The sequence below is a fragment of the Astatotilapia calliptera genome, chromosome 11 (genome assembly GCF_900246225.1).
Source record: "Astatotilapia calliptera chromosome 11, fAstCal1.2, whole genome shotgun sequence".
Taxonomy (NCBI): Eukaryota; Metazoa; Chordata; class Actinopteri; order Cichliformes; family Cichlidae; genus Astatotilapia; species Astatotilapia calliptera.
The window spans coordinates 10295245-10320474 of record NC_039312.1 but is presented as its reverse complement, the minus strand read 5'-3'; the positions used below and the strand labels follow the sequence as shown (position 1 = coordinate 10320474).

Sequence of the window (25230 nt, the reverse complement as noted above, 5' to 3'; positions counted from 1 at the left end):
AGATCTGAGTTCATGTGTCATCTAACAACAACATGTCTGAGTAACACAAGGCATTGTTGGGGCCTACGAGGTGAATTTAAATGATGCACAACAATATTAAGATCTGGTAAACACACAAGTCACACAGAAGGTTTCCTCTTTAAATTTTAGTCAGAAGTCTACCCCTAACTCAAAGAAAGAAATGCATTTAGCAGACACGATGCTATTCTGAAACCATTGTCTGTACAGGGTGCACTGCTGGCTGTGGCGGTAGTATCACTTCTGTCAGGCAAAAAAAACAAAAAACCCACATGCAAGCCTCCAGCTGTGTGCGCCTGCAGGTCTGGTCAGAGTCACCTTGCATATTTAAAAGTTTGCATATATGGACTTGTGGTTCTATAGCTGCACAGACTGTGGGCTTTTGCACTGCGTGTTTCGAAAACAGTCTCAGGAAACTATTAAACCATACATCTCACATCGGAACCCGCAAGCCCACCCAGTTAACTTGGTTTTGAGGAAGGTTGTACTTTTAAAAAAAAAGCAACACCTTCAATTTTTTTTCATGTGTGTGCAAACCATTTCTCACTTCACACATCTTAATGCAAAGTGGATAACTTGTTTGATTAGACAAGCCATCTCTCTATCCTGCGATCCACAATGAATTCCACCATCAGCACCATGGAAAGGTAAAAATATTTTTCCCACTTTATATGCAGAATGATTCAGGCTAACATGTCAGCAGTATTGCTGCACGCCTTTACAGTTCTGCAAGTGGGAAGAAAACAATGACGCACACTTATTTATCTTCAGCCTGTAACAATTGAAATGTTTTTTTTTCTTTAATGGAAAGCATCTATAATCATAACTAAATGGACAAAAGTATAAAGCAAAAAGAGGAAGGTCATTTCTCATTAAAAGTTCAATTATAATGCTCAAAATGTTTTGGATTTAGCTCATTGATCCATATCTTAGACGCAAGATCTTTATCAGTTCATCTTTTACCTGTTGTGGCACAGGGCAATCTGAGTGAAGAATAGTGAACTGGGGCACAGTGAGGAATGTGTTATCTATGCATTATTTAATTAATGACAGTAATGCTGCCTTTTTTTCTTTTTTTCTTTTTGTAAGTGATAATAGAGACAAGCACCAAGGTGCATTTTCTGTATCTGTCTATCTGCTGACAGTGACAGGGCATTTTCTCTTTTGCATGTGTTAAATTTAGGTCAGTGGGAGAGGAAATTACATCCTCATCTCATTCGTAACACTTTTGAATATAAAATGCAATATCCTTTGATAATATCCAAGTTATCCAAGTAGTTTTCTACTTTTTTTTTGCCTTGTTTTGTTTATTTGTCTTTTTGTGTGTGTTTTTTTAAATTAATGGAACGTGTTAAAAAAACTTATCTTACTTCTTGAAAAACAGTAGTAGCTATCATCAATCGTCAATTAGACTGACGCTAATCACAAAGCATTTTAAATATAGTGCAGCGCACTAACTGCAAAGTCCTCACAATTCAAGACAGTTATTTTTTCAGTCTTAAGTAAATAAACCACTTACAATGGAGATGTCTTCTTCTGTGGCCAGGATTTTTACTTTATAGTCTATACCTTATTTGGCTTCCTTTTTTAATACTTTAATGTTTAAAGTGATCTTGAGTTCCATGAAAGATATCAAATAAAGCTAAGCTATTATTATTATTACTATTATTATTATCAGCATTATAATATTGTGTAAACAAGCTGCCGATACTTACTGCTGAGTGATGTACACAAATCCTATGCCAACTCAGGTTCTGATAGTAATCATGACATAATCAACTTTAGGGGGATATTCTCCTCTAACATTACTTTTCATAGATTTATTTATTTGTAGTATTTTGTTTTTTGCACACAGCTGCTGAAAATGTGTTATAGGCACATCACTGAAGAAGCTACAACAGTCAGTGTGCTGCTGTAACAGATCCTTTATTAGATTAAATTTACCAAAATTTGAATCAAAAGTGGAGAGGTAGAGGGAAGAGATGACAAAACCACTGCTGGGGAAGCCTACCACAGACTGATGCAGTGCACTGATTCTAATCCACCTGTGTGAAATGTAATAAACCAAAAGTGCTATGAAGTTAAAAGGGCATACAAAAGAAATCTGTTGCCACAAACCATAGCAGGAGCAAATGTGGGTCACCCTCCCCTCAATACATGGAATGACCACAAGCATGTAAGTCATCAGCAACTAGAAGCAGTGAGATCTTTAAAAAATGTTGCAAGTATGTAAAACTTATTTATATAGCACTTTATAAAACATGTAACCAGTCACAAAGTTTCATATTATTTCATAATAAAGCAGTTAAAGACTAAAGAGCATTAGATTGATTGGTAAAATAATCCCAAAATTAACAGCAGTCAGTTCTCAAATTAGTTCCGATTGCGCACGGAGCAGATTTGACTTGGCTAGCTATAGACGTGTAGTGTTTTTCCCCACTCCTCTGTACAACCTCGCTTCAATTCATTGTGATATTCAGGAATTTGTTCATGCACACCTCTCAAGGGCCAGCCACAGCATTTCAATCAGCCTAACGTCTGGACTTGATCCTCTTCTTTTTCAGCCATTCTTTTGTGTTAGGGATCACTGTCACTGTCATCATTGATCAAACTGGGTCAGGCTTGAGCTGTCAGACAGGTGGCATTTGACATTTGATTCTAGAGTATTTTGGTATACACAAGAGAGCATGGTTGACTTAATGATTGCAAGGTGCACAGATCCTGTGGCTGCAAAAAACCCCTATATCCTCGCCTTTCCTCACCATCGTGTTTGACACTTGGTATGTGGTTTTTGTACTGACATGCTGTGCTTGGTTTTCACTGAACGTAGAGCATGTTTGGCTTCATGGCCAATCATCTCCACTTTGGATATCTTACTTTATCGGATTATTCATGTGATGTTTATTTCCACTTCTGCACCATAATGGGCCTTCTAATTTATCCCATTTCTTTGAACACTTTTGTTACTTATATTTTTGCAGATCCACTCATATACAAAGAAGTTGCCTAATAAATGTAATTCAAAAATATGATCTATATGACGACTTCACGTCAAGAATTGGCCCAATAAAGCCCCTGTGCCCCCCTCAGCTGAATTCTGTGAATATATGTCAACTATAAGTTACACTGATTTATACAGATAAATGAACTTGCAGATAAGCTTGCAAGCTGGGTTTAATTATTAGATTAACAGCAGTATAGAATCATTAACATTTGGTTAACCACAAATACTTCTGCTGCGATCGAGGTAAGCAGCATGCCTGTGAGGCACAGCGTTGAGAGGTAACCCTCATATATATTTGTAACTAAAATCAGGTCACTCATCAGTATGTGTGGTCAGTTTTTATGCACAACCCTACTCAAAACCTTCAAAACAAACAGAACTGCGTTGAAAATAAATGCGTGCTCACAGTCAGCTCTCCCACTGTGTGTGGCGGTGCGTCTGCTTTCAAACACATGTATTTTCCCACTTTTGTATCTGTGGCTACATTCCTCTATGACATTATCATGCGTGTACGGGTGCAATTATGCAGGGTATGTGTGAGTGCAATCACATTTTGTATTCTAATTCATGTAATAGCAAAGTGAATTGAGCCAAATCCCCCCATCAAAGCTGCTTGCCCATCCAGTTCACATGGCCTGGTGCTGAACCTGTCCCTGTGTGTGCATATACTTACACGCACATTTAATTTGTACAAATTTAACTCAGTTTAAGATTTAACATTTGAGTTATGTATCAAAATTGCATAGAACATTTACATGCAATTTAATGATTAAACTAATTTACATCCTTTTTTACCATATAAGTAGGGCTGATTTTTTGCTAACGAGTGAAAACTAGAGATTTATTTCACTCCTTTACAGTATAGAGTTAAAATACAGTATCCCCACCCCTGCCACTTTAGGAGGTAGGACGGGATTTCAGTTCTTTGGCTTCTTTCTTTTTCTTTTTTAAAGCAGCTGATCATGGACGAGACCACCGAAACTGACTTTACTTTCAGTTTGAATCTTACTGAATCTTCACTTTTCCAAGGGTAAGATCAGCTATAACAAACCTCTATCGGCATTTTCTTCATTTATTGCTCATCGTGAGACTATTTTAAGCTTTTTAATATCATTACTATCCACTCCCCCGTCTTTTTGAATCTTCGCGGTTTTCACCTTCCTTTCATTTTTCCTTCCAGGCGACGCATTCCTAGTTATTGTTTTAGCGTTGGCCTGCGTTTAGACAGTTTGTGTCACTTTCTCATGAACTGCGAGGGATTCAAAATCTTCAAGCACTTCGTCATTTGTCGCCAAATACTTGTGATTTGCTCGCTTGTAAACAATCGCCAGCTGTTTGTTTTCACAGTTGCTGGCCCCCTGCCCTTCCTTCCAACAGAGCAGCAGCAGTCACAGACGGTCTGTCTCGTAGGAAGTTTAAAAAAGAAGCCTGATAAAGCTTACCTCACTGCCACGTGAGCTCGTGCAGTGGTTCTCTTACTTTGCTACAGTTCTTATCTGCACCAAAACAACCGTGCTGCTTCACTAACCGCTTATTTTATTTACAACCGCAGCACTTCATAATAAAATTTGACTTCCTGCTGAGCTGTAAGACTGAAATTCAACTGAACTAAATAAACAGAATGTTATGAATATTCTTTAGATTATATATATATCATAAAATAAATGTTAATTGTACTTACAGATTGAAAAACTGTGGTCACACAGTGTCCGATTGCCTGCGTTTAAGAGTGCCAGGAGGCATTTTAAGATGGTTGCAAAACCTGATGAACGCATTGAGAAACTCTTTGATAGAAGGACTTTGGCTGGCTGACACCATATTATAAATTGATTACATTCAGTTAAATTCATTTTTATTTGTGTACGTCCAAATCTCAGCAAGGTGCCTCAAGGTGTTTTATTTTGTAAGCTAAAGCTTCTATAATAAATACATAACACGATAAATTATCAAATGTAATCTTAGTTTCATCATTGTATATGTTGGTTTTGCACTATACTCTCATTTAGTTAAAATGTTGCTATTAATTAATTATTGTATTCTGTATGCTGTGCAGTGTCACAGCTGTGGTGCTGCTATTCAGATGACTCAGATGAAAGTATCTATCGGTACTATCACACACAAACTTACACGTTCTCAGCGGCTTCACTTTAAATGTATCAGTGCATTTAAAGTGAAGAAAATCTCCTCAGTGCTCCTGTTAATCAACTTTTACCTGAGCAGCTGACCGCTAAACAACTTCTTTATCCCCTGCTTTGATTTAGCTGATCCCAGTATTCTGATAAATACGCTGCTTTATATAAATTGTTTCTGTTTAGACTTCCAACATTTTGAACAGCTTTGGTCAAGGTCAGACATAGTACCAAAACCGCTGATCATGTGAGTGACTGGTTTTGAAAGTTCCTCGTGCCAGTCCTGAAAGTGAAGAAATGCTTTCCGATACTGTTTAAATGAGCTGCCACACAGTTTGAAGCCTGCAGATCATCGCTGAGTTAAACTGTTTATAAATGTGTTGTTTTATATAGATGCATACTTTAATCTGTGATAGACAAAGTTGTTGAAAATAAGTAAGGCATAATGAGTAAATCTAATCATTTGTTTTTGTGCCTCTGTTTCTTTCCAGCTTCAGCACGCCTCCAACTGAAAATAGTCCTGCATATAGTTCTGAATATACTACTGACTATTATGAATATGACCCCGCCATGTTCGATGGATTTGAACCATGTGTATATACGCGACACGGAGCAAATTTTCTTCCTGCCATCTACATCATTTTCTTCCTGCTGGGCGTTCTGGGTAACTCTCTGGTTTTCTGGGTCATTACTTGTGGAGCGCGACTCCGCACCATGACCGACGTGTGCTTGTTAAACTTGGCCATTGCTGACCTCCTTTTGGTGTGTTGCCTGCCCTTCCTAGCCCACCAAGCCTGGGACCAGTGGGTGTTTGGGGATGCTATGTGCAAAATAGTCTTGGGCATTTATCATATCGTCTTTTACTGTGGGATATTTTTTATCACTCTAATGAGCATTGATCGGTACTTGGCTATAGTGCATGCTGTTTGTGCTATGAGAGCACGTACACGCTCCTTTGGAATGATCGCAGCTGCTGTTACATGGGGAGCGGGATTTCTGGCTTCTTTTCCTGACCTGATCTTCCTCCAAGAGCAAAGAAATGTGTCGGGACAGCACACTTGCTATCCTGGATTTCCAGACGTGAGTTCCAGTCTTCATTTTTGGCAGGTCTTCAGCATCGCTAAAATGAACATTGTAGGCCTGCTCATTCCGATCATCATTCTGGGTTTCTGCTACTCACAGATCATCTGGAGGTTACTGAACAGCCAGTCATCCAAGAAACAAGCTATCCGCCTTGTTGTCATAGTGGTAGCTATTTTCTTCTGTTGCTGGATTCCCTACAACCTTGCGTCACTTGCCCGAGCACTGGAGCTAAAGCACCGGTTTTTAGATTGTGGGCACAGCAAAGCCGTCAGACTGGCTTTACAAATCACAGAGGCCATTGCTTACTCTCACAGTTGCCTCAACCCCATCCTGTATGTGTTTGTCGGGGAGAAGTTCAGGAGGCACCTGTTGCGGATGATAAACAGATCTCCCTGCAGACTGTGCCAGCTGATCAAGGTCTTCATACCACAGGACAGAATTTCTACATCAGTCTACTCACAAACTACCAGCGTGGATGAGAGGAGCACTGCTATGTAGTGAACTACAGTTGGGGGATGTGCTTCTTTTCATTTTTTCATGTCCAGTAAAAATAGATCACTGTGGCTTATTGTCACTTCTAGAGTGTTAAGGTTTGGCACTTGTGAATGTATGCATGTGACTGTATATTAATATAATGTACCACAGATATGTATTTTTACTCTGTTTTTGTACTTCTATGAGTTATGACCAAAATGTATGCAATTCCATTATAAATCTGATTTTGAATACTTTGGTGTATCTTCACCTGGGACGATGAGTCACAGTTAGACTTGTTGCAGTTTGTTTTGCCGCTGGCTCTTTACTTAGCACGAAACTGTGTCAACTACAACATCTGTCAGCAGCTACGGCAACGTCATCCAGTTTAAGTGGGGAAACGCACCACCATGAAAAGTTACATGTCATAGTAGCCTACATTTTTATCCAAACACGATGACCCCCCTCACAGTTGTACCCGTTGCATCAGTCTGCGCACAGGAAATCGTGTTCAGTGCAACTTTGCAGATTCAGCAGTGTAGGTTGCCTAGCATCATTAGCAGAACATTTGCACTTTACCCAACACAGAGAAAACCACAACCTGAAAGAGGAAGCATGAAACCAAGCTGTTAGTTTAACCTTTGCAGTCTTTGTGCACATCCGAGCCGTTTGTTATCAAGTGACTTCATAGTTCTGCTGGTTTTTCTCGTGATATTAATCAGGATTGCAAGAAAGAAGTCCCTTTTTACAAGAGTTTATCGATGGGCATGCAGACAGTTCCTCTTTCAGCTTCTTTGTTTCAATGCCCGGATGGATGACAAATTACAGGAAAAATTGCAAAAATTCCAGGCTGCATTTTACTGGATCCTCTAAGAGAAGGGGAGCTCTGAATCAATAGAAAGTTGTTCTCATATGAATTGATATCATTATTACTATTATGATATTATTACCCCCACCCCCCTTTTCCAGGAAAACAGTCATAAGGAGTCCCTGAATTGTCTGATAAAGCTTGGTTCTATCTTTTCACCTATAATTCCGCTGATGTTTTTTTTTTCCATATTTGCTTCAGTTTCCAGTTTTTTGATAGTTTTTGTAACATAAACATTTCTGGTTTCTGTCAAATGGGTCCAGTCATTGGGGCCACAAGAATTCCGATTCGGTTTTTGGGGTAATTTAAATGTTTGATCAGTCTTTGTGTTGTATTTTCTCATTCCTGTTTAAAAAACGAGTTTGTAATCAGCTGACAATACAGAATAAAGGTGTTATATTTCTATGGTAAGTGCGGCATCCCTGTGACACGAATGAGTGTGTATGGTGAAAAGGTGTGACAGATCCAATCTAACCGCAGTTGCCTCTTTTCACTATTTTTACCTTTTGCTTTAAGTGCTTCCACAAAATAAGGAGTATCTGCACTGACTAACAAACCAACTTTGATATGCATGTTACTGTAGAGTAGAGAGGTGTTATTGTTCCTGTAATAAACTGTACGATTCATCTGGTTTCGGTCAGTGAAGCTGTTTGCTTTACAGGCACTCACGTTTTTCATCTGATAAATTAGCCACACATTTCTTGTAACTTCCTGGCGTCATCATTTTCTTTCGTTGGTTTACATATATATTCAATTTTACTATATTTTGAAAAGAAGCATGCAGCTACCCATCATATACCTTTTTTTAAATCTAAAAAATCCTTTTTTGTGCATTATACCATTGTCTATGTGGAGAGATATGAGCTAAAACATCATTTCTGTTAGTCTAGCAGAAAGTCAGAGTGGAGCACTGAGTCCATTCTTGGGAAACCCAGTTATGTCGACTCTTGAGGAAAGTGACAGAATACGCCCATCCCTTAATAACACAATCTGCTTCTGTTTTTTTTTTTTTTTAAAGAGCTTGCTCTTAAACTACTGAGAACACAGTGTACTGAGGAAGTGGAAACCCTAAACTGAGAGGAGGGGCAGGCTTGACCCTGTCTATAGATGTAGATTGATGATTACTGCTTCCTCAGAAAGCGTTAGGTGAAACCTGCCTTATTTAGACCGCTGACATTTAGTGTCTGCTGTTTAAGTCCCAAGACAATGGAGTTCTTAAGATGCTCAAAACAATGGCGAGCATCATCTTCATCATCATCATTATCATCATCAACATGTAGATTTCAAATGAAAAAATTCCAGCCCAGGAAGAAAACATCTGATGCAAAAAGAGTCAAAGTGAACGTGTTTATTTTCAGAAAGCACAAATTTGGTCTGAATCAAAAGCGTGCCAGGGAGAAACATTTGCTGTGCAAAAAGACGATTACTGGCACAAATTGGGGCTTTTTGTTCTGGGTGGATGAATCCAAAATTGTAGTTACTGACCTTCCTGAAGACCACTTTGACGTGTATCTACCATCAGGAAAAGCCCCTGTAAAACAAACTATATATACTGTGATCTAACTAAACGGGAGTGTAAGGAGTTAATGGATGTTACAGCATCCTACAGAGCTGTAAAGCATGATCTGAAGGTGCTGCACGGCTGTAAGCAGTTTTAGGGTTGGCACAAACATTTGGTTTCTGTGGTCAAAGAACTGCTGAGGCAGTACAGAAGCATCTCACCAGATAAGGCTGTTTAGGCAAGGAAACGGAAAAACAACCTGCAAGTAAACAGTCTGACAACTGTCTGCGATATAAAAACACAAAAGCTGAACAATTATTCCCACTGCAGTACTAATGAGAAAGAAGAAACAAGCAAACATAAAAAACATTATTAGCCCCCCCAAATAACCCAGGTTAGTACAGCAGAGGACTGAAAGCGTGTCTTAAATGCATTCCAGATGTCAACAGCTGAACTACTTCTTGTTGTACACAAGTCTGGAGAATGCAGCGATAAAGCAGCAGCTCTGACAAGCTCTGGGGGAAAGTTTCACACTAACTACTCGGAAAATGCTTTCCCTGCAATGCTGAAATGATTAAAAGTGAAGTCTTCCTTTCACTCTATAACTCAACCGCTCACGTGGATTGACTCATGCCAGACTTCAGATACTGATCTGTGGGCTTAACTGATAAATGACTCGACTTTACTTCAGCTTGGCGCTCATGACTTGAAAAACTTGAAAAAGCTGTTGTTGTTGTTGTTGTTGCATTTGTGTTGCATCCATTTTTAATGTATTGACAAGTTATGTGTTCTTAACCCTGATTGGGTGAGTTCAAGTTATGATCTCTCTCCTCCCCCCTTCCTCTTAGCATGTGTGTGTGTCGGGGGAGGGGGCGTCAAACTAAAATACACTTGTGGAGACCTCTAGTGTAAAAAGGTTCAGTGGCAGGTCTGCAGGTTTGCTGGCAGATTTTTATCAATGTGGAAGCATCACAGCCATGAAAGAAGTCCAAAGATTTGATGCCATCTATTAAAGACATCAAAATGAAAGTCAAATTCCAAAAACAGTGGACTTAGGGAGACTTTGTGATGTGTCATGTGTTTTCCCCTTATCGTCATGTTCTCACAGTACAGTTACAAAAAAAGGACAAAGGGTCAAGTGAGAAAGATGGTAAACAGATATGTGAGAGTTGGGGCTGTGATGTCAGTACTTGTTCCTACTGGTTGCCACGCAGCGTGAAATACCAGTACGATATAACATATGATATAAAACTCATATTTTCACATTCGCCTGTTTTTGCTCTCACCACTTTAAATGTGGAAACTGGGCCAGCGAGTTTCATGTGAACTGCCTGGCCTGTAGCAGAGAGCGTGACTCAACTGCCCAATTCTCACTACATGGGAACCACCTCTGCTAAACACACAAAACTCTAGTGAACCTACAGAGGGAATTTACCCTCTGTAGGTTCAACAGTGTTTCAGCAGTGCATTGCACATTTAACCTTTTAATAACACACAGTTCTGTTATCTCCTTCAAACCCCTTTCAACACTACGTGCTGTTTCTGTTGTTCTTCTCCAGGCTGCAGTACTTTCTGTTTCGAGCTTGGCCAATCAAATTTGCCGGTGGTTCTTTAATAACGTCTGTAAGTTGATGCTCTGCAGGTTGTTTTGCACACGATGTGTTCCGCTATTGGCACTTTCTTGAAACCAAGATCTCCGATGCCATCTAGTGGTCTCTTGTCTCCTGATTGTGGTTAGATAGTAGGAGTGTTCTTGTTTACAGGCTTGCAACTCGCGTCCCGTCCCGTTAGTGTGTGGGCCACAATCACGTCATTATTCTCCTCATCAGTGTGAACTTTCTAAGTATTTGATATCTCTTTCTCTGACTCACGTTTGCTTTTGGTTTTAAACTACAGCCAGACAGGACTCTCCCCATATGAGTGAATGCTGAATTCAGTGGGTGGAAAATGCCCAGAAGCAACAGTGGGTGAGAAGGCGCAAAACTGGGAAATATCGGGCTGTCAAGAAATGCGCATAATCGCATATTAGGTATTTGTGTCGAGTTAAACGTGTGGGCTTAAAGTAAAGCAGTACCCGAATAATTAAAATGAATAAACAACACAGTATTTGGTCACAGGTCAAATCAAGTTTGTAGAACAGAAAAAAAAAAAAACTGCGCTGGCGTGCATCACCTTCACACTTCACAGCTCTTGCGTGAGATTTTGATCACAAGATTTTGTGTAAAGATTGTAAAGATACCCCTTCTGTGGTTTCATGCAAAAAATAAAAACAAAACAAAAACTGTTGCTAAGAAAGACGAAATAGATTTCACACTCGATAAGTGCACAGGCACCTTTCAGGCACTGGGTGAAACTTTCAGAACAGAGACACAGGTGCGTCAGGTGAAGTAAATAACCTCGAATGGGGCTTAGATGACAAATACTCCAGGCTGATAACGCTCATGCGTAGATACCAGGGTTTAAAATGCTGCAAAAATGTTCTCTAGCAGACCTCAGTGAGTAACTATTGTAGCGGACGTGGGTTGAGTGGGAGGTAAAATCGTGCGTTCTTTGTGCAGTGATGCAACACACACTGCTTGCACTGATTCAAAAACAGCAGCGGCATCTGCTCCGGACTGATAAGATCAGCAACAGTCCCCTTCCTGATACCTTCTCATAGTTTATCTCTCGAACTGATCTTCATCACAGTAATGACATTCGTTCACTATTACTGTACACGTATATTCCTCCTGATTTTAATATTCTCACTTTGCTTTTCATTGTTTCCCCGCAGTGCTTCCAAATGTCACTCTTCATATGAAAATAAAAAGTAAAGAAAAACGTGTCAAAGGTGTTACGCTATCGCAAACAACAATCCCCTCTAATGCAAGGCTTAACATGGCTGCTGTGTTAGTTGGGTTTCTTGTGTTTAATAATTTTAATGAATGACTGATTGCAGCCATGTGAATTAAGGGTTTTCCCCTGCTTTCTAATCATGCCGGGAATACAGATTTATCTCACCCTCCAGCCCTCAAAAGCTTATGGGAAATCATGAATGAATAATAATAACAGACATTCTCATGGGGGTGGAGATGAATGAATATATGCGCACAAAAGTTTCAGTAACGCTGACTGTGCCTTGTACGTTTAATGGCAAAATAACAGAGGACAAAATAAGTTATTTACAACACGTAGTAACATGTAAACACAATCTTCTGTACAAAGAAATATACATGCAAAAGTAAAAATAAGTCATACTAAGACATTCAAGATGACATTTCTGCAGTCTTGTTTTAGGTGTATTTAAAATATGACAGTTGTGAGGTTTACATCCCGGGTGTGGGCGAACTGCCCGACCCTTCTCTGTACATCTTTACATCGTGAGCAGGCGGGTTTCCCAAGAAACCGTTTCTCTTCGATCGTAACCTGACAAAGCGATGATCAGGATAGTTTCAGGGAAACCCTTATCCACATTAATAAATAAAAATGACACAAAATGAAAGACGGAGACTTTACAGACCAGAGAGACAAGTCAATAAACTCAACATGTTATCGACAGCAACTGACAACCTTCAAATAAAACGAGAAGCGACGCGAGTTTTTCATTTTTACCAACCTCTCGAACTTAATTCACTGGACTGGCACTTTAAAGAAGTTTTTAAGCAACTTTTTAACCTAAAGACGTCATCGTATTTAAATGAAAACAACTGGCAGACCTTTTTCACGGGAGATACCTGTTAATGCTAATCAGAAAAAACTGTGGTTCAGGGGTTGTTATTATCTGCCAGAAGGTATGATTCTTTCATCAGTGCAGTCCATGGTGACTTTTTCACCCCAGACCTATTGCTTGGTGAAGATATAAACCAATACGGTCTAGCAACATACACTAGTATCTAACTACAAGAGCCAAACAAACTCACACGGCAAATAACTTTGTGCACGGCTTGAAAAAAAACAAAAAAGAAAAGAAATAATAATAAAAAAAGACAAGTCAATATAATTTTTTTCAGCAATAAACCACCAAACAATCTTCTTATTACAATAAGAATAAATAAAACCACAAGGAACCTTTGTAAACGCTCATATGCCTCTGCTCAGTGTGGTCTGTTATAACTCAACATGACAAGTCATTAAAAAAGCAAACAAACATATTAGCAGGAGAACAAAGCAGAGCCAACTTTGGTATTGTTACAAAAAAACAAAAGCGAAACAAGGACGACATAAAAGCATAAGTGCCTATATTTCATAGATACACATTTTTATACATTATTTTGGAAAAACTCTCCTTTTGTTGCAGGGTTGTTGTTGTTGTTGTTGTTTTTTTGTTTGTTTTTTTTGCAGGATATTAATACTGAACTTAATACATAAGAGTTAACACAATACATACATCTATTGCAGTACCAGGTACGTACATGCCTTTTTAAGAATACGGCTACAACACAAGTTTTCATAAATAGTTGCATAAATGTTAAAGCTGCGACATTGCACGTGGGAACCTAGTAGCGGTTTGATCCGTCCGTCCGCAGGGACTCACTAAAACTCAGCAGATGGAATCGTTTTTGTTCGTCGAGAGATAAATCCGTCAAAATGAGAACGAAAAGCGGGAAAAACGTTATTTACATATAAGGCGGATGCAGGTAAAAATCTGAGAAGCTCTATCGGGATATTCTTTTTTGCTGAGTTGTTTTAATGCTTTGTTCAAGTTAGTTTCTCTTAGTGTCACAAACAGAAGTGATTTAACCTTTGAAACTGAAGCGGGGGAGAGTTAAGAAAAGCAAACTATTGCACTGAATGTAAGTTTCTGCAAAACGTGGTTTTGGTAGTTACATCTTGTTCCAGAATAAGAGGACCCTGCTGATGGGTGCCACTTCACCACGCAAATCTCACTTCCCTTTTTTTTTTTCTTTTCGTTTTTTACTTTTTCTACTCGCCAACTACCCTTTGTTTTCCAAAAGGTTATGAATAAAGACAGTTCTCCGTCTCCTCGCTGTACATTTTGTTTCATTTACAAAAAGTAATCTCTCGTTACAAAAAACATTTTATTGTGTTCAACCGAAAGCAGCCTGAAATATTCCTATTGTACAGTATTCTTCTTTTTTTTTTTCTTTGTTTAACACTGTCCGAAACGCAAGACTCGCTCACGCTGGCTTGTTGAGAAAGCTTGGTTTTCTCCCTGCTGAAATCTCAAATGGATTCCAAGAGTTCGCTTGTTGTGCAGGCATAGTGACGGTATGCCAGGTTTAAGGAGGGGAAGGGCTTGGGGGTTCGAAGGGTTTAATCGGCAGAGGTTAGTCAGTCGGCAGCAGCAGCAGCAGCAGCAGGACTTTTGTGGCTTTGTGAGGGAAAAGGGGATTGTAGCAGGCGTGTCGCTGGTGGTGCTCTCAGTAGGCTTCTAACAAGGATCAAGTGAATGAAGAGCAGTAGTGGAAGAAATTCCTTCTGGTCGTGTTTACCTGGTGACCTACTGTCAGGTCTGGCTGAGCAGGCGGCTGTGAAGGAAGGCCTTAATGGTGCCTATGGGCCGGACATCATTCTGGTGTTTCCGTCTCTCGATGAAAGAAATGAGCCTGGATGTGTCCAGATGTGTGCCGCAATGATTCCGAGATGGTGACAGTGCTGGTGGCTGTGTGGGATTTAAGGTTGAGTCACTGCTTGATAAACCTCGAGGCTGGAGCCAGGGCTCCTCCAGGCAGGACGCAGCAGGGGGCCGTCGCTCTGGCTCGCCCCGGAGCAGCAGGCAGATGAAGTCTCTGGCAGCTGGGCTCACACCCTGGAAGTAATCCTGAGGGAAGCTAAAGTCCAGGCGACAGATGTTCAGACACGTCTCCTCAAGGCTCTCGTCCAGGAATGGAGAGGCGCCGCTCAGAACCACATAGGTCACCACCCCTGTAAATCAACCAGTTGGTCAATCAACAGGTTATTTAGCCAAATTAAATTAACTCATTCAGCTCACTTTTAAATCCCCTTTGATAATTAATATAGCTTTATATTAAACAATCATGCACAAAAGCAGCTTCTGCAGCTGCTAAAATATTATAGCACCAAGACTACAACAATAACAATCCTCTGTTAGATAATTTGCCTGCTTGTTGAGGCTTTCACTGCATTATTGTAGGGTCTTTACCTTACAACACAAAAAAGCCTATAAATGCCATATAAACAAAACTGAACTGAATCATTCATTTTACACTGCACTCCCTTACGCTGTACTAATATATACATTTTTCTGATGAAACTCATCATCTACATACATAGCAGTAAAATATCACTTGAAGCTTCAAAATATTGAAGTCAGTTAATAGATTGCTGCGCGGTTGGCAAGTAGAAATTGCGACTGGGGATTTAAATCACTGAACTTTGCATCCCCAGAGAGGCTGACTGACTGCACTGCAGAGGAAACACTTGTGTTAACGCACCTGGCTTAGAGATTGAGATGATAGTATCGCATGGGAGTATTTCTGTCTATTTTTGTGTCTTAGTCAAATATCAATAAGCAGCCTTTTGCACATACTGACAAATAAGAACAAAGGAATGTGTATTTAATACTATTACAGTGGGTTTCTGCTGCTGTGATTGTGTATTCGAGTACATAAAGGGTTCTCTAATGCAAAAATCAGCAAGATACAATTTCTCTACAGACCTAAGCTCCAGAGGTCAGACGTCAGTGAGACGGGCTGACCCAGGATCAGTTCAGGAGCAGAGAACTCTGGGCTTCCCAGAAGAGGATGGATGTAAGAGGAGGGGGGGTTCAGTTGAACAGCATCACCAAAGTCTGTCAGCTTGATCACTGGCTGGGAGGACGCATGTTCCACCACAATGTTTTCAGGCTGTAGGAGCAGGATAGGAGGATATAGGACACAATCATCAGACCTAGAGAAGCACAACAGCAGTGCAACAGCTTCCCCAAAAAAAGATTTAGATTGTAATGCTTTGTTTGTTGAACTGTTTACTTTGAGGTCAAGATGTGCTATCCTCCAGCTGTGCAGGTAATGGAGAGCTTCAAGAATATCTCTGAGGTATAAAGCAACTTTCTCCTCCGTCAGGTTGCCCCAGCTCACGATGTAGTCCAGGAATCGCCCCTGGTCTGCCCTGATAACACAAACACAACATGCATTTTATTTATTTATTTTTTTTAGAGACAAATCTAAGTATGTTTTTCAAACAGATCAGATGTCACAGTCGTTTTACTTACATCTCTAGTACCAGTACGTAGCTGCTGGCTGTCTCATACGTGTCTAACAGCTTGACCAGATTGGGATGGTCTAGATTCTGGAGGAGTCTGATCTCCTGCAGGACCTGTTCTCGACGCAACAGCTTCTTGTTAACATGCTTTGCTGCAACTGTGCGTTTACTCCCTCTCTGGTCGCATCGCTTAGTCACTGAGAACCGACCCCTGCAAGGCAAAAATTAGTAGTTAGGAATAAGACATTTCATTTGTGACTCACTTTTTAAAAATATCCTACATCAAATTTATAAACTATAACGCCCAATCATGACTGGTGGACTTGGATGTATAATGTCAATCTACTTCTTTGTTGATTATCTATATCAGCTTGTCCAATGTACAACCTCATTTCCAAAAAAGCTTGTGACACTTTCTGAAAATGTCGTTTCTCATTGCTTAGTAAAGTTTGAACTTGTATTTGTGAATGCAGTCACAAATTGTGTTAAATGATTTGAATATTGCTGCATTCTCTAACCAGCTACTGAGGAATAAGCAACTCATTCCTCATTTAAATACCTTCACTTGTATCATCTGTCGCTACTGCTATTACTACTACTACTATATATATGAGTGCTGCTCCTAATTTATTAGCTTTGATGTGGTCGAGAAGCACTGCGTGACAGGAAAACACACCTTCCTAGTTCAGTAATCTCTGTGTACTGGGACTCAAAGCCGTTTTTCCAGAGGAGTTCGCTGCCATCGTCAGGGGTTCCTGAGACAACACAGTGAATTCACAATGATTCAAGTATCAAATGTAAAAATTATAAAATCAATGTTTTAAATGTTTCAAACACCTGCGTGGCATAATATCAAGAGACATACACAATGACAGGACTCTGACCTGACACTCTAAGACTGGCAGAAGAGGTGACAGCGCCTGCTATGTTTGTAGCAACACAGGTATACACGCCGCTGTCCTCTACAGACGCGTCCGTGATGCACAGGGACGCCTCTCCGGTCTCACTGCAGAAATGGAGAATAAAAGGAAACAAAGCATTAAGTGAAATTCACAAACTGATACTGTAATTTGCACAGAGTTATTATGACTTCATATTCTTTTTTAACAACATGAATGTGTTAACTGAGTTTGTTAGCAGCACATCTGCACCTTTACGTCACAGGCTAATGTAAGATTTGGATTTTTCTAGCTAAAAATCAATAAAAGAAATTCAAGTGAGCCCCCCCACACCTGTAGGTCATGCTGTATTGTCCGTTGTTGCTCAGAGAGTTGTTGTCAGGGCCACGCCAAGTGATGGTTGGTCGGGGGCGACCGCAAACTTTACACCTCAGAGTAACTGCATCGCCACTCTCACATGTTGCATCACTAACTGGAATGAGGAACTCTGGGGGACCTAAAAACAACAACAACAAAAACCCAGTGAAGCTTATTGTTTATCTTTTTGAATTTTTATTCCAAATGCAAGGAAAGATTTGCTCCTTGGCTGAAGCAACAACGTGCACGTACCTTCATAGATAAAGTTGGGATTCAGAAGCTGAAATGACAATTTGAAGACATAATTAGATTTCTTGCACAAATTGCAGTGGATGTCGGTGGGGTGGCGTTTAACGTGACACTTTTCTACCTTGACAGAGACTTTGTTGGCCAGGCTGTCCTGAGACTTTCGGTAGCCGTTCTCAATTTTCCTGCCCTCCTTGTCTCTTTTCTCAGACTTCCGGCGAATGCGCAGTGCTGTGTGCCACGATAATGACTTTCTAAACAAACGCAAGAACAAAAATCGAGAAGTTTCAGGTTTCACGTTTGCATAATCGTAATCACTATGACTGTCGTGTTTTCTGTGGCAACCTAAAAAGGAAGGAAGGCTGCTTATGCTTACTTTATGGTGCCTTCGGAGAGCTCGGGTGTGACTGAGGATGAAGTGTGTCCTAACACGTAGCCAGGGATCCAGCCCTCAGCCGCAGGGCAGTGCTCATTGGCTGCCCGGTACACCAGGAACATGTTCTGCTGGTTGCTTGCTAGCATTTGGACCACCTCACCCTGCACCACACTGATCTCATCCTCCTTCACTGCCACATAATCCTGAGTCACCAGCATGGTGGACACGCTGCTGCTGCTACTACTGCTTTCACTCTGTCAGGAGGAGAACACATTAAATCATGAGTTACTGCACACATTAACACACATGAAAATACATAAATGCACATATGTCTAAAAGGGAAATGTTACTTCACACCAATCAAATGGATAGTTTGATTGCAGGGAACATGTATAAAAATGAAATTGAGAATATGTTGAACGCATGCAGTGCAAAATGCTTTTTTTTTTCTTCTTTTTTTGAAAAAGCACTTGTTTGTATTTAGAGCAACGGGCTGACAAGTTAGACTGAGAAGTTACAAAAGCACAGAGCTTATGATCCCCCCGGGCAGGGATGATGAAATGAGGAACTTTATGTTTTCAAAGACAAAGACGAGTTTTCAAGAAGAGGTGCTGAAGACACTTTGAAACAAACAGGGCAGGTTGTGCAAACAAGCTTTTAGCCTTTGTGAGGTGAGAAACCATCTCACCAGATAAAAAGCCATTTCAAAAAGAAATTCTGTTGGTACTGTCAAACAAACAAGGCAGGTTGCGGAAAACAAAACGCTGTTTGTGCAATCATAAGGTTAATCTCTGTGAAGTGAGAAACCATCTTACCAGAAAAGAAACGGCTTTTTTGAAATGTGCTAATGTTTTCAAAAACCAAAGAAAAAAAAAACGTCCCATAGCTTTTGAAAGGAGATTGGAAGTTATCACCTAACGGAAAAAAGAGATAACATGTTTTTGAAATGGCACTTGTTAATGTTTAGTAGCTACAGTTGGAAAGCAAATGCGTACTGAAGCTCAGAGAGAGTCTTGAAAAGCAGATACAAGTTTCTCTGTGACTCAGATCCACACTGTTAGTAGTTTCCGGAAAGGCAAAAAATCTCCCTCACACACACTGTCGGTGAAGTTAGTGCACTCAGATAGGTGTTATTCTTCAGTCATTCAAGTGTTTCAGCAGCAGTAGTAGTTGTTGAATTTAAAAGCCATTCTCAGAGCCAGCGGCAGGTTGACTGACTGGCAGACAGGCAGCCACTAAGGGTGAGGTTAGTGACTAGTAAGTACTCTAGGCCTCGCTGAAGCCTGGGCCTCGACTTGGCATCTTACCCCGTTGCTCTGGGTGGAGTGTATGGACTGCTCGCTGGTGGAGGAGCAGGTGCTCATGCGATCTATGTCCTTACTGTGGCTGGAGTGGCGGTGATGAGAGGGAGTCCCGTAACTTCCTCTGCCCAGAGAGTCGCCTCCACTGCCACCATTGTCACTGGGGTAGGAGAAGGAACCTGGCCTGCTGGCAGGAGAGGGAGGCAGAGCGGGGACTATGGCCCAGAAAGCGTTGCCTTTATGAGCTGGGCTGGTGGGGACGAACGCTTCCTTTCCTCCTCCTCCTCCGGGAGTTTGAGGTAATATCAGAGGTGAAACTGTCCCAACTCGAGGGCTTTTGAGATGAAAATTCAGAGGAGCTACTGGCATCTGTGGTCTGCTGGCCATTTGATGCTTCGGCATTTCCTCTGAGCCTCCGAGAACCTGTCTGACACTGCTGTCCATACTACCTGATGGCCTGTTACTGTTATTACTGTTACTTCCATGAGGACTATCCAGCATCCTCATCTTAGGGACCTCTGAGGCTAACAGCTCTCCATTAGCTGTGTTGCCTGAACGGGGGTTAGAGGAGAGGGACTGAAGCGGCTGTGGGTGGCAGAGTGACCACATACCTGCTGATCTGTCGGGACCCTCGGGGCCCGGGGGGTGATGGTGGTGAACAGGCTGGGGGAGGCGTGAGGACGGCTGGGGGATGCGAGATGGTCGGGAGCGCGGGCCGCACAGGGAGGAGGCGCTACCCCCTGATCCTCCAGAGCTGCCTTCGCCGCCACCTCCTCCCCCCATATTGCAGGTACTGTTGGAGCTGCTGCCTCCTGGTAGACCTGCAGTACTGCTGCTGCTAGGTGGACCGCTTGGCCCACCACCTCCCACATGGTTCCTCTGATACTCTATAGGTGACGTCAAAGCTGTGGGAGCAGACAAGAGGTTTTTTTTTTTAACAACTTAATAGCCCTCTTAAACTAAAAGGACCAAGAGTGTCAAAATGTTTTATGTAAAAATGTAATTTTGTGTGTTACAGTATTCACAACAATTTCTTACCATTGAGGAAATTTCTCTGATTCTCCAGGATCTGGCTGACCTGATGGATCCAGACTTGACTGACTCCAGGACTTGGTGAATGGAAAGTGTACCTCTCCAGGTTGCCACTAGATGACCTGGAGGTCAGTGTGAACTTGCAGGGGTCATCAGCATTTTCTTCTAGACCCAACCAGCTCACCTGAAGTTATGTGGCAGGCAAGGGTAAAGAGACAAAGATAAGAAAAAATATATAGATATGAAATAAAATAGAGCAGGTTTAGCTTCATGATCAATAGGGACAATCCAAAGTAAGTCCACAGTTGGTCTCAAAGCTATTTAAGTGAGCTGTATTCACCTTAATGCTGTTCTTGAAGAGGTAGCCAGGAGTAGAGAAGCCCTTCTTTTTGTCCAGGGGTTCACTGAAGATAACTATCTGCTCAAACAGAAACACTCTCCTCTCTTTCATCCTGGATAGGAGCCCTCCGTCCTGGTCTGAAACCATGAAAGTGTCTTGGAGAAGCAATCTGCCCTGAGCCACAATTTTACCCTGAGAAACAAACAGGCAATCCAAAGAAAGTTCTAGATGGTGAAGGAGTTTTCTTAAATAGTTTTATTTTGGATAAGTTATTAGAAAAAATGAAAACACACAAAATCCGACAACAAACTAGAGCTGCAAAAACAAGCGCACACTGACACCTAGTGGCAGTTGCCTGAAGCAAGACAAAAAATGTGAAGCATTTACTCTATTGTATTATGTATTTTGGAAACATTCACACACTATCAGAGGTACCAAAGGGAGACTTACATCAAAGCCTTGAAGGCGCCCAACATTCATCATGTCATTGCAGCGTTTTGGGACCACGCACATCACTTCTACAGCTTTCTGTGGAAGAACACGAGAGAAAAAAAAAGTTAAAAACTACTTATCTAGTTATGATACTTTCACAGCATTCATTGGAAAACACAACCGATTATTATTGCTTCATTAGTTTTGTGCTGAATCCTGGGCTTTTTCTCGATTGTACCTCCAGCTCTGTGGCATCCACTCCAGCCTTCTTAGAAATTTTAAGAAGATCCTGTGAAGAAGTTAACAGAGGTAAGGAGAGAAATTCAGACTGCGTTGATCATAATTTATGTTGTACAGAAAAAGATTTACCTTCAGTAGCAGTTGGTACTTCATTATGCGCTGGACAGGTTTGATGAGTAAGTCAGTGAGTTGCAGTCTGTGTCCCAGTCGCTGCTTCAGGTCCTGAAGAAAAATAAAAATCTATCATGTCCGGGACCTGACTCATGACACGGACAATACAATACAGATAGCATGCTGTGGCTATGAGGTGCAAAATGATTAAACAATCTTACCTCAAAGTACGTATCAATATACTCCGACACGATGTGCTCAGACTTAGGCTTGTTTTGGCAGTACACAATATACATGTGCAGTCTCCGTTCCTGTATTTGCAACAAAAACAGAAAAGAATATTACAGATAAGAACATGTAATACCCTCTTTAACAAAATCATGCTGCAAAACTAGTGCATTTCTTACTTGTTTGACAAATAACGGTCCCAGCCGGTCAGGATCCTCCAAACACTTTTCAAGTTCTCCCAGGAAAAAACTGTGAATGGATACAGACATGTGATTTAACCTGCCAAGAAACAGCATGTTGACATTTTCTTTGTATAATGCTGCATATGCCCTGAAGCAGGGGCAGGTACTACAGCTGAAGGATTCTGCCAGCGTACTCTTTGTGCCAGTCATAGATCTGATGGATGTTTCCAAAAACAATCTTGTCTTTTCCTTTCATGTCATCTGGAACTCCTTCCTCTTTCATTCTGCTCATGTAGCCCTGAAAGAAAGAGCCACCCAAAGTGTAAGAAGCACAAGCAAACGCTGACCAACAACTATGTCCGAAAATTTATTTATCCAGATTGTCTTCTTTTCTTACCTCCACCACTGATCCCAGGTCTCTGACATAGTCTCTCTCAGTCTCCACCAGCTCCAGAAGTACATAACTGAGAGAAAGAACACACAGAAATTGTCACGTAAGACGAATGCAACGCTCAGCTGTGGATGAATATCAGAAATGCTCCATATAAGCACACGAATGAGGACAAACATCATTTACTGTCTGGGTTCAAGCAGCTTTTATTTATAAAAACACCAACAGGACTTATAACTCACTGTCTTCTCTTGAGGAAGCCAGATTTGCGCTCGTCCACCTCGTCGATGGGTGAGGAGGAGGAGAGGAGGGAGTTGTCGGAGGGATTGAGAGAGGGAGAGCTGCTGTCACCTTGCTCCACCAACAGAGAACTGGGACGGTCTTCCAGTGACTGAATTAAAGAATTAAGAAATTAAGAGGCAGAAAAATATGTTCCACTTACTTATCTTTATCGAAATGAAGCATAATATACGTGGAGGCCAGTCTGCATGAGTATACTGGGGATATTCGCCAGCGTGCAGTGCCCATTTGTTGGAACAGAGGACAGCTGGGATAGTTAGTCACAGTTTTGACAGATGACTTGCTGGCAATGATGCCATTCTCTGTCACTAACACCAGAAAGAAAGCGTGCGCTTGTATCTACATCTATTAAAATTGTTCTGTGTGCAAGTGGGCCTCATTTGCAAGTATTTGTGAGTGTTTATGAAATCCATCTCACCATCTTGCTCTTCACCAGTTCTTCGATGGCACTGACCAGTTCAGCCGCACTGGGTGTCTCTGAGCTACTGGGACGGCCAGACAGCCGAGATGCAGACTGAAAGAGAGAGAAGAAATGGAAGGAATAAAGAAAACTAACGGTTAATCTTCAAGACACTGTGAATGGAGAACTTTTAGGTGTTGCATGCATACAGGAGTCATACATTCTTAGAGACTTGAGCTCACCATTGTCGTGATTTGGACCTCGATATTCCACATGTCCAAATAAAGACTTGGTTTGTGTGATCTCCCTAATAAAAGGGTTAATTGGGAGCCAACTTGGAGCCAATCACAGACTATATTCTTGGGAAAACAGGGGTTATGAGGTGGGTTTAGGTCAGGGGGAAACTGTGATTGGAGTGCTCTTCAAGCACACGCGCCATAATTGGTCGAAAAAATACTCCATTGGACGGAAAGTTTGCCTCTGCTACAGAGCTTAGTCGGAGGCACAAAGGGCAGGGTGAGATTTAAACGATCCACAATGCACAACCATTTAATGTCACAGACATTTTGCTACTGCAAAGACATGTAAATGGATTCACTTCAGCAAAAAAAGAAGAAAAAAAAGAAGAAAAAACATGCAGAGGGAATTTAATTAGACAGAAAGGAAAGAAAGGAAAAATCTAGATAGGATCATTTAGAGGGTTTCACATGGACAGATAGGGAAACTGGGACAGAAGAGAAGCAGAACAGAAATCAACATAATGCTGAAGGAGGGAACATGCAACCATTAAGAAAATAGGAGAAAACAGGCAGAGTTATTAGTGCCAAAATAAAGTTAAGCTGTTATTTTAAGCTGTGAGTGGAGGAGCAAGTTAAAAATCTTGCTGCCTATGAGTCATGTGGATTAATAACAGAACAAATACAAACAGAAATAAACAAAGAAAAAGCTCAAATATTTGTCCACTTTATGCTGTTCAATCTATCTGACTGTCTCTCTTGCTGATGCACATGATGAGCTGTTGTGTGTACATCATATATTTATGACTGCGTCTCGATTGCTCTGCATGTCCCCACCTTGTCATCCTGAGAGTCGGGCTGAAGCAGGCTGTGTTGCTGAATGGCCATTGGGGGAGGCAGCGGGACAGCGTCCGCCCCCTCTTCTCCTTCCTCCTCACCGCAGCTCTGCATGCCCGATGAGGAAGACTTGGACAGGGTGCCGCTGCTCAGCCCCTCATTGCGCATACGCTGGAGAGAAATAAAGAACAAGTGGTAGTTCAGAGTCAGACATGGTCACAGTTATTCAGCATTACGGTGCGTCGTCTTACTTCTTCCAGGGTCTCATCTTGTGGAGTGGCGGCGCTGTCGTCAGAGTCCTTCTGCGAGCCGGGCATCGCGTCCATGTTCTTCCTCGTGCCATCGCGGTTCTTCTTATGCTTGTGGGCGAGCTTTTTGACGTGGCCGTCGGCTTTACCGGAGCTGAGCCGCCGAACCGGACTCGTCAGCCACTTCCTTAGTGTGTTTCCAGGACGTTTGGGACCTGGGGAGCTGTGAGGACCCAGCGTTTGGCTGGAGCCGGGCTGCAGGGCGTCATTGCTGGATACGGACAAGGTGTCTGAATGGACAGAGGAAAGAGAACGAAGCACATCCAGTGTTACTCAAACGAAACGCAAAGAACATGCAACCATTAAAGAAAAAAACAAACTTTTTTCAGTTTTACACTGACTGGCAGATCTTTCAAATCAGGGACTAACAATGGACAGCTAATCCATGTGATTAATGCTATCTGATTGTGCTGTTGTGAAGGTTTGTTTACATCACACATGCTTTTACACTGGCACAAACTCGTCCTGGAATATGCAAGTATGACCCAAATCAAATCTGTCGAATTTATTGCTCATTGCAAAAATCATACATATTCATGTTAAGATGTTAAGTGTCACCAACTCATCTATTTCTGCATTAAACAAAACTCTATGCATATGTAACATAGCCTAGAGGCAGAGAGAAGAAAAAAATAAAGTCAATATATATTAAAGATAACTGTGGATGTGTTTGTTTGTGCTCTGTGCAGGAGGCAGGATGGCCTCCTCCCCCTCTCACAGTGATGACGGTTCCTCGGGGAATCTGTAGGAGGAAAGCTCTTTTTCTTCGACTAGAA

The 25230-nt window shown here is 41.4% G+C and overlaps 2 protein-coding genes across 12 annotated transcripts in view; one reads left to right on the top strand and one right to left on the bottom strand.

Annotated features, from left to right (window-relative positions):
* The first annotated feature begins 588 nt into the window (after positions 1 to 588).
* On the top strand, positions 589 to 8283 carry ccr8.2 (chemokine (C-C motif) receptor 8.2). 3 transcript variants are annotated; one of them, XM_026184592.1, is made up of 3 exons: positions 3948 to 4052; positions 5643 to 6231; positions 6334 to 8283. In XM_026184592.1, exons 1-3 carry the CDS (start codon positions 3985 to 3987, stop codon positions 6730 to 6732), a joined length of 1056 nt encoding a protein of 351 aa, XP_026040377.1. In that variant the 5' UTR covers positions 3948 to 3984; the 3' UTR covers positions 6733 to 8283. The 3 variants fall into 3 exon arrangements, with proteins under 3 accessions (XP_026040376.1, XP_026040377.1, XP_026040375.1); XM_026184591.1 differs by lacking the exon at positions 3948 to 4052 and adding an exon at positions 589 to 665 and having other exon boundaries at positions 5643 to 8283; XM_026184590.1 differs by having other exon boundaries at positions 5643 to 8283.
* A 3890-nt stretch (positions 8284 to 12173) lies between these two features.
* triob (trio Rho guanine nucleotide exchange factor b) overlaps positions 12174 to 25230 on the bottom strand; it is a 114138-nt gene continuing 101081 nt past the window's right edge. For 5 of the 9 annotated variants that reach the window (XM_026185031.1, XM_026185033.1, XM_026185032.1 and 2 more), the window contains 23 exons: positions 24398 to 24684; positions 24147 to 24317; positions 23092 to 23187; positions 22616 to 22764; positions 22380 to 22446; positions 22177 to 22280; positions 21980 to 22049; positions 21794 to 21883; positions 21591 to 21683; positions 21460 to 21510; positions 21240 to 21317; positions 20790 to 20981; positions 20456 to 20633; positions 19424 to 20322; positions 18117 to 18370; positions 17747 to 17994; positions 17471 to 17633; positions 17123 to 17244; positions 16915 to 16993; positions 16249 to 16449; positions 16007 to 16145; positions 15697 to 15883; positions 12174 to 14942 (listed from right to left, as the gene is read on the bottom strand). In XM_026185031.1, the coding sequence (XP_026040816.1) occupies positions 14524 to 14942; positions 15697 to 15883; positions 16007 to 16145; positions 16249 to 16449; positions 16915 to 16993; positions 17123 to 17244; positions 17471 to 17633; positions 17747 to 17994; positions 18117 to 18370; positions 19424 to 20322; positions 20456 to 20633; positions 20790 to 20981; positions 21240 to 21317; positions 21460 to 21510; positions 21591 to 21683; positions 21794 to 21883; positions 21980 to 22049; positions 22177 to 22280; positions 22380 to 22446; positions 22616 to 22764; positions 23092 to 23187; positions 24147 to 24317; positions 24398 to 24684 (4337 nt within the window). In that variant the 3' untranslated portion in view covers positions 12174 to 14523. Of the gene's footprint in view, positions 14943 to 15696; positions 15884 to 16006; positions 16146 to 16248; positions 16450 to 16914; positions 16994 to 17122; positions 17245 to 17470; positions 17634 to 17746; positions 17995 to 18116; positions 18371 to 19423; positions 20323 to 20455; positions 20634 to 20789; positions 20982 to 21239; positions 21318 to 21459; positions 21511 to 21590; positions 21684 to 21793; positions 21884 to 21979; positions 22050 to 22176; positions 22281 to 22379; positions 22447 to 22615; positions 22765 to 23091; positions 23188 to 23350; positions 23837 to 24146; positions 24318 to 24397; positions 24685 to 25230 lie in introns of those variants that run through there. The other 4 variants (XM_026185036.1, XM_026185038.1, XM_026185039.1 and 1 more) reach the window with 4 other exon arrangements.